Source organism: Hibiscus syriacus, unplaced genomic scaffold, assembly GCF_006381635.1.
Source record: "Hibiscus syriacus cultivar Baekdansim isolate YM2019G1 unplaced genomic scaffold, ASM638163v2 tig00008138_pilon, whole genome shotgun sequence".
Lineage (NCBI taxonomy): Eukaryota > Viridiplantae > Streptophyta > Magnoliopsida > Malvales > Malvaceae > Hibiscus > Hibiscus syriacus.
In genome coordinates this window covers 160,391-168,882 of record NW_024062152.1, presented here as the reverse complement: position 1 = coordinate 168,882, position 8,492 = coordinate 160,391, and the positions used below count along the sequence as shown (strand labels likewise).

General features: G+C 33.4%; 1 protein-coding gene across 1 annotated transcript; it reads left to right on the top strand.

Moving 5' to 3' along the window:
* Positions 1 to 3,263: 3,263 nt before the first annotated feature.
* LOC120201983 (protein EIN4-like) lies at positions 3,264 to 7,057 on the top strand. The gene is made up of 2 exons (XM_039202483.1): positions 3,264 to 5,818; positions 6,469 to 7,057. The coding sequence occupies exons 1-2, from the start codon at positions 4,085 to 4,087 to the stop codon at positions 7,009 to 7,011; spliced, it is 2,277 nt and encodes a 758-aa protein (XP_039058414.1). The 5' UTR covers positions 3,264 to 4,084; the 3' UTR covers positions 7,012 to 7,057.
* The last annotated feature ends 1,435 nt before the right edge of the window (positions 7,058 to 8,492 follow it).

Genomic DNA, 8,492 nt, shown 5'->3' with positions numbered 1-8,492 from the left:
GCCCTTACATCCGGAGTGTAATATGATATACCTGTACAGGTCGGCCATCAACTCTTGATGTTGATTAGATTATGCACCATAAAAGAGATGGCCTGTGAAAATTGTATTCCTTTGCTTAGTCGTTGAAATGGTTTCAACCTTACATTGCTGCCATGTTTACGCTTTCGAGATGCATAAATCCTCTCCGGTTTAGGGGAACGAGGGGATCCCATTAGAGATAACACATAACAGTTGTGCATTCTTAAACAAGATGCGATTCCCATGAATAAAATGTATTTCAGGTTAGAAAATTTACTGGAAATTGTGGTATATTTGTCATCTCCATTGTGTATGATATCTGTCATCTTCATTCATCTTCAGTGCATCATGTGAATGTAATAATTGTGGCTTCACAGGTTCTTGCAAAAGAGGATTGTTTCACAGAGTAAGCAAACAAATCTTAAAAAAGTTTACTTTTTTAACGTTTGTTTTGCTGAAGTGTATTGTACTTTTTTGTGTGGAGAGTTTATATTTAATCATTTTTAAGGCAGTTTAGTATCAATTCAAAATGAGTTAATTCATCATATGCCCCAAACTATAACTCTCATTTTAAATTGGTCCTTAAACTTTTGAATATTTCAATTCCATCCCTAAACTATGACTCTATTCTAAATTAGTCTTTAAACTTTTTAACATTCTAATTTTAACCCTAAATTGTGACCCTCTTTCTAAATTAGTCCTCAAACTTTTGAATATTTCAATTTCATCCCTAAATTCATCCAAATGTATAATTATTATTAGCCATAATTTAACCTAAATTTTATTTCTGTCAAACATATGATAATATAAGTAGAATTAATGATTTAATTAACAAGGGATGCGATTAGTATATACGTATAGGAGGAGATGAAATTGGAATGTCCAAAAAGGACCAATTTAGAATGAATATCATAGTTTGGGGATGAAACTAAAATGTTTAAAAGTTTGAGGATTAATTTTGAATGATGGTCATAGTTTAGGGATGAAATTAGAATTTTTAAAAGTTTAGGGACCAGTTTAGAATGAGATCATACTTTAAGGAAATATGATGCAGTTAATTCATTTAAAATTATAAAATTTGATATTTAAAGAGTTAAAATATAATTTTATTATTATGTTAATTCAAAATTGTATTAATTTTTCATGTGTGAACCTTATATAATAGTGAAATATTGCAATGGACTTAAAGTTTATACAATTAAATGCTAATAATGAGTAGCAATAATAAATTGGGAAGGAAATGAATATCTAGCTCAGTTGGTAGAGCGTAAGGTTCTTAATCTTGAGGTCGTGGTATCGTGTTCCACGGAGGACATTTTATAATTTGGAGGTCTCTCACGAAAACTGCTCTCAACCTGGCGTTGGGACAACCTACTATCCTACCTCTCCTTACCTCATTACATATGAGAATAAGGGTAAACTAATTTAATAATAAACTGTGAAGGACATTTATTTCATATCTAAAAAAAATCCAAATTTCATAATTTACATCGCCATCACGTGCGCCACGTGATTACCGTTTCACCGAGTCAACCAGCTGTCTTCCTAACCGCTCATCACTAATGCTTTTAAGGTCCATATTGCCATGTCAGCAAATCATCCTAGTGATGGACACCGTCGGATCAAATCCGATCGGATGATATGGTAATTATACGTGACAAGTAATTTTTTAAGGTAAATTACACACATTTTACCACTAAACTTTTAAAATATTTACATTTTGATTATTAAATTTCGAAAAAATTTATAATAAAAGGAACTTTTACGGAGGTATCCAACTTCAAAACAAACTACTAGGATATGCACCCTTTTGCACTTTATGGGATAATCATATGTTTGGCCCTTCCACTCTTATTTATATTTCAATTCAATCCAATTTCGTACAAATTCTTTTCTATTTAACCTTTTTTAAAATTTTAAATTTTCAATTAATCTAACAAGTTATTTATTTATTTATCAGTTATTATTATTATTTTTCATATTTTATAGAAATAGCATGTATTTTTACAAGAAGTTTATTTTCATTCTTTAAAAATTAAGATAATATATTTTTTGTTATGATAACTAAAAGTGTAATGAACAAGTTGTACATGGATTGAATTTCAGCTTTGTTCAAAAGAGAAATAAGTTAAAAAGTGTAAGATTGATATTACGTTTGAAAAGTGATTTAAAAAAATGTCATAAAAATTTATTTTAAAAAGTGTTTTTTGAAAAGTACAATTTAAAATTTAACTGTTTGAGATTATTGTTAAAGAATAATTTAAAAAGATAAAAATCTATTTTAGACATTATATTGTAAATTGAAAATATAATATTTAAAGATAAAAATATAATTTCACAAAAAAGTGATTTTCTACAATAAAAGCTATAAATTTAAACGTTTGAAATTAGGTTAAAGACTATTTTTCTAACCATAATTTTAAATCAATCTTTTTTAAGTATTTAATATTGTTTATGGATAAAAGTTATTTTTTTTATTGCTATAAACATTCTTACCTAAGGACATTTTCATGGTAAAAGAATATTTTATAAAAAGCATATTAAATTAATAATTTAACTTTGAATCACACTATTTTATGACATTCTTCATACTTTCATCAATCCCTTATAAAGAAATATTCACATTAATTTATTAAAATAAACTAATATATTATATTGATTCAATTGTTGTTGGCATATGAGAGTCTATTACATTAACTGTGTTTTTAGTATTATCACATATATTTGATCTATTAATTAACTAATTCAATTTACTGCATTCATAAATATCATGATTCGGACCCTTAATCTTACTTAAAAAGTTTAATACATCATCCCACTTGACCAGTTAATTATTAGTGTATTACATTTATTGTTATTAATGATTTAATAGTTTAATAATCGGAATAAGCATTTTTAATGATAATAATTCTAATAAAATTTAATTTTAATAAAGTTTATTAAAAATTCAGTAATTTTTTAATAATTTATTTTTTAAAAAATTAATTGTTACCACTTTAAGCTACCTGCAATATTAGTGAATAAGAAGTCTAAAAATAATGATTTTATTATGCGACTCTATAAAGGAAGAGGTGTGGGTGGGTTCTACAATAGAAGAACTTTGTTCTTTCGGTCCCCCAATTTCTAAGTTTTTTTTAATATTTATTTATTTATGTATTAAATTTTGGTGTTTTTCTTAGGTGGATGTTGCATTAGCATTGTTTCCTAAAGTTACCATACGACGAGCCCTCTCTTACCGTGTCCTTGTTCTTCAAGTCGCTTTCTTTCAAACTAAAGAGCAATAGAGATATTTCTTTCCAATCTTAAACAATCTTCAATCTTTTTCTGCTCTTTGTTACAAATCTTGTGAAGGGGTTTCTGTAAACAGGACCCTTCTTCTGGTTTAGAGTGTTACAAACTTTTTAGCATTTTAGTTGATCTCTATTGAAAAAGTGTAGATTTGGGGAAAATGGGTAGTGGTAATTCACTTGGAAAGTTGAAGATATATCCATACATATATACAAATTATTTTTTTTGGTGTTGATTGAGATTGGTTCTTGATAGTGCTTTTTTCTATGCCAAAGGTTTGTTCTTTTTACCTTTGCCCTTTGATCTATTTATTGATTTCCTTGTTATTTCCATCTTGCTTTTGAGTTAGGTGAACAAAAGGTTGACCTTGATTCTTGATGTTGTTTTCCTTGGAAGTTTTTGTTATTAAAAGTTGTAAGTTTTGTTGAGAAAGTAATTTCTTCTTCTTGATTTCTTCCTTCTTTCCCTTGTTTCTGTATAATAAATTCTTGGGGCCAATGAGGAAGATTGGGAATTTTGGATTTTAGAGCTATGGGTGTTTTAGATCCTGAAATTTAGGAAAGCTGGGTTCATTTTATAGATCTTGAATTGTGGCAGATGGATTTTGTTGTCTTTGCAAAGGAATTGGCTTTAGGAAATGAATACTTGTGCTTCTAGCTGTAGTTTAGGGGGTTGTTTTTTTTATATTGGTTGAATATATAAGTTTATATATATTGGGGGTGTGAGAAGTTTGACATTTAATTTGCATGGATTGAACCAGTAGGTCACGTGAGTGGCAATGTTAAGAGCATTAGCTCTTGGCTTGTTGATTTCTCTTTTTGCGGTCTCGGTTTCTGGCACTGACCATGAGTTTGCAATTTGTAACTGTGATGTTGAGAGCTTTTGGAGTGTTCATAGCATTTTAGAGTGCCAGAAGGTGAGTGATTTCTTCATTGCCGTGGCATATTTTTCGATACCTATCGAACTGCTTTACTTCATCAGTTGTTCGAACGTCCCCTTCAAATGGGTCCTTGTTCAGTTTATAGCCTTTATAGTGCTTTGTGGATTGACACATCTTCTCAATGCATGGACTTATTATGGTCCCCACTCATTCCAATTGATGTTGTCCCTCACCATTGCCAAATTGCTTACCGCCCTCGTCTCATGTGCGACCGCAATTACGCTATTAACTCTGATCCCTCTGTTACTCAAAGTGAAAGTAAGGGAGGTATTCTTGAGGCAAAATGTATTGGAATTGGATCAAGAGGTTGACATGATGAAAAGGAAGAAGGAAGCCAGTTCACATGTTCGTATGTTAACACAGGAAATCAGGAAATCCTTAGATAAACATACTATATTGTACACCACTTTGGTTGAGCTTTCCAAGACTTTGGATTTAATCAACTGTGCCGTGTGGATGCCAAATGAGAATAGAACACAGATGAATTTGACTCATGAGTTGAAAGCAAGTTCTTCAAGGAGTTTTCACCAATCTATCTCGATGAATGATCCTGATGTGAAGGAGATAAAGGGGAGTGAAGGGGTGAGAATCCTGAGACAAGACTCTGCACTTGGGCTTGCGAGTGGATCAGATGAGGCAGGTTCCATTGCAGCAATCAGGATGCCAATGCTTCAAGGTTATAACTTTAAAGGGGGGACGCCAGAATTGGTGAAGACACGCTATGCCATTCTGGTGTTGGTTCTTCCTATAAACTCTAGGAATTGGAGCTATCCGGAAATGGAGATTGTTGAGGTGGTTGCTGATCAGGTAGCTGTAGCTCTATCCCATGCTGCAGTTCTCGAAGAATCTCAACAAATGAGAGAAAAACTGAGCCAGCAAAATCATGTGTTGCAGCAGGAAAGACAGAATGCAATGATGGCCAGCCAAGCGAGGAACTCTTTTCAGAAAGTAATGAGTCATGGCATGAAAAGACCAATGCACTCAATTTTGGGCTTACTTTCAGTGTTTCAAGATGAAAATATGAACTTCAAGCAGAAGATTCTCGTTGACACATTGGTCAAAACAAGCAGCGTTCTTTCAACTTTGATAAATGATGTGATGGAGATTTCAGCAAAAGATCATGGAAGATTTCCGTTCGAAATGAGACCTTTTAGCTTACATTCCATGATTAAAGAAACTTCTTGCCTTGCCAAATGTTTATCTGTCTATAAAGGCTTTGGTTTTGAAGTTGGCGTTCAGAGTTCTTTGCCTGACCAAGTGATCGGTGATGAAAAAAAGACTTTTCAAGTGATTTTGCATATGGTTGGCTATCTACTGGGAATCAATAGTGGAGGGGGAACTGTCTTATTCCGGGTTCTATCGGATTCCGGTAGCCAGGAGAAGAACGACAAAATAAATGCGTGGAGATCAAACATACAAGATTACCTGTTCTTAAAGATTGAAATCGGTATTCATGGGGGGTGTTCTGTGGCTGATGCACCAGTCTCAGCCAAAACCATTTCTGCTGAGAAGCATAATAAGGATGAAACTAAGGAGAGCCTGAATTTTACTATGTGTAAAAAGATTGTGCAGGTGAATATCCCATTTCTATTTCTATTTTCCATTCTCGATTCTATACATTCTTTTAGCTACTGCACTTTGAATGGAGTTGGCAGTAACCATTCATCCTGTGGAATGAAATTCTGTCATTAGTAATGTTGTTTTGCATGTGTGTATAATCACTTGTTGCTGAAAACTTTGAAGGCTTCTGAAAGTTTTTCAGATATTTTATTGCATTTTTCGGTTTCACCCCCTAGTTTTTAGTGGTTCACGATTCCTGGACATTGCTTTGTTCTGTTGAAAACCCTTTTTAGCCTTCTCTGGTTCTTGTATGATTATGATAGCTGCTTTTAGCCTTTTATGCTGTTTTTACAATTCATTCATAGACTTATAGTGTGTATTGAGTTGGTTTCGTTAAGATTGTGGATTCGAAAATATCTTGACACCATAATGAAAACTTTGAAATAATTCGATGTTTCAACTGTAGAGTATATAGAAATTGTGTAAGGGATTTTTTAGCTTTTCTGACACGCTTGAAGCTATTTTCTGATTTTATATTTCTCTTTAATTGGAATGAACTGTTTTCTTGTCTCTATCTACTGTCCTTTAACCATCGTTTCCTTCTATAGAAATATGCTGCGTGACCATTTATTAATTGTATATAATGTTTCTGGTATTTGCAGATGATGCAAGGGAACGTCTGGATATCCACAAACTCTCTGGGCTTTGCACAGAGCATGACACTTCTTCTCAGGTTTCAAATCCAATCGTATATCCAAAGAATCACGTATGCGCATGGAGACTCTGCCGAGCAATCAAATTCCTACTCCAGATTCAGAGGTTTACGAGTTCTACTTGCTGCTGATGATGATATAAACAGGATCGTGACCAAGAAGTTGCTAGAAAAGCTGGGTTGTGAAGTGACGGCTGTTTCTACTGGATTTGAATGCCTAAGTGCAGTCAGCCATGCTGAAAATTCTTTCAGAATCGTTGTTTTGGACCTTCACATGCCTGAAATGGATGGATTTGAAGTGGCGATGAGAATCCGTAAGTTTCGCAGCCGTAATTGGCCATTGATTATAGCCTTGACAGCTAGTGCCGAGGATCATGTTCGAGAGAGATGCCTACAAATAGGAATGAATGCAGTTCTTCAGAAACCTGTTTTATTGCAAGGAATGGCGGATGAGCTTCGAAGAGTTTTGCAACGGACAGGGGAAGGGGTTTGAGGAGCCACTCGTACTTAGGCCAATGGATTAAATGCTTGGACTGCAGGTATGGGGATTGGTTTCTTATTCCAGTACCTTACATGTTACCGATCGGCTCACTTTCCATCTTTAACTTAGTGTTTGCATTCTGTGTCATTCCATGGTGTACCAACATGTAGACATTAAATTTTGCTAACCAATTTGCTCATCATCGGGATTTTGGTGGAATGATTCGAGATAATATTACATGTACACTTATTTAATACCAAAATCAAAGCTAGTGTGAAATTTATGAAACTGAAAATGCACGGCTAGTAATGTGTACCATCAATTCCTTTTCTTTCTGTATCATAAATTATATCAGCAAAATACAATTGATTCTTGAAACTTTACACAAGAAGTTGAATTTTAGAAATTTTATTCCGTAATACCTTCAAAGGTTTCTCGAGCTGCTATGGTTTGCATGTTCAACTTTTACCTTTCTTTTCCCATTGATGAAAACAATATTCTTGACTGATGCTTCATTTATTGTTTTCTGCCATTACTGTGATATCCATGTTGCTCTGAAATTGAGTTCATAAGCCTCCACTGGTGCATAATACATTTGACAGCATGCAAAAGAGGTCGTTGTTGGCATAAACCTTAGCATCTGAGCATTCAAGCTGGAGCATAGATTTTGGAGCACAAATTATTGTGACAGGATGCTGAAGTCTCCATCATGGATTGCACAAATTCTTTTACTAATGCTACATATTGCCTCCACTCTCTACAAATTTGTTCACCGTGTGTGAAAGAATAATTTTTTTACTGATTGTATATCAAATGATAATCATATATTTCGAAAGTTCTCTCTCTCAGTGGCAAAACTTGGTGATAGAGTTTGGAGGGGTCAGTTTAAAATATCAAAAAATTTAGAGATTTAAATTTAATTTTTGAACTGTCTAGTTTATATTTTTTCCTAAAAATTAGGATTTAACTAAAATTTTTGAAATTTTGAAGGGTGATAACTTTCCAAAAGAATTATCATATTTGCATACATTTTGCATCATTGGGAATTTGGTTGTCTTAGACTGAATTTTAGTGTTTTTGTGAAAAAAAAAGTATAAAATGTTGTAGCATTGGAGCCGAGACTACAGTAAGCGAAGAGTCACTAGGTGCTTGGCAGAACGTTCTGGAATGGGACAACTTGCTAGGACAATTTTTATTCTTCTAATCAGCACCTGAAACATGGAGTAATCTCATTGGAGAGGCTTTGGCTCCTTTCATCTATAAATAGGAAGGCATTTTGCTTTTTTCATCATTAAATTTTCTACACTCCACTCTCAAAACTCTTTTCCCAATTTTTCTCGTCCTTTTCCATGGTTGCTTAAGTCACTCAACTAGGGAAGTGATGCAACATTCGAGAATGAGCTTTTGCCGAGTAGCATTGGCGGTCAATGAAAGATTACTTCAGTCACACTTGTCCTATACTTGAGATATGAGAGTTTTAGGATAGTTGAATA

What these genes read in the sequence shown, in the direction of transcription:
- LOC120201983 (XM_039202483.1), top strand. Translation starts at nt 4,085, where the DNA reads ATGTTAAGAGCATTAGCTCTTGGCTTGTTGATTTCTCTTTTTGCGGTC. An exon ending in TGTGTAAAAAGATTGTGCAG is followed by an intron (nt 5,819 to 6,468) that starts GTGAATATCCCA and finishes TGGTATTTGCAG; the next exon opens with ATGATGCAAGGGAACGTCTG.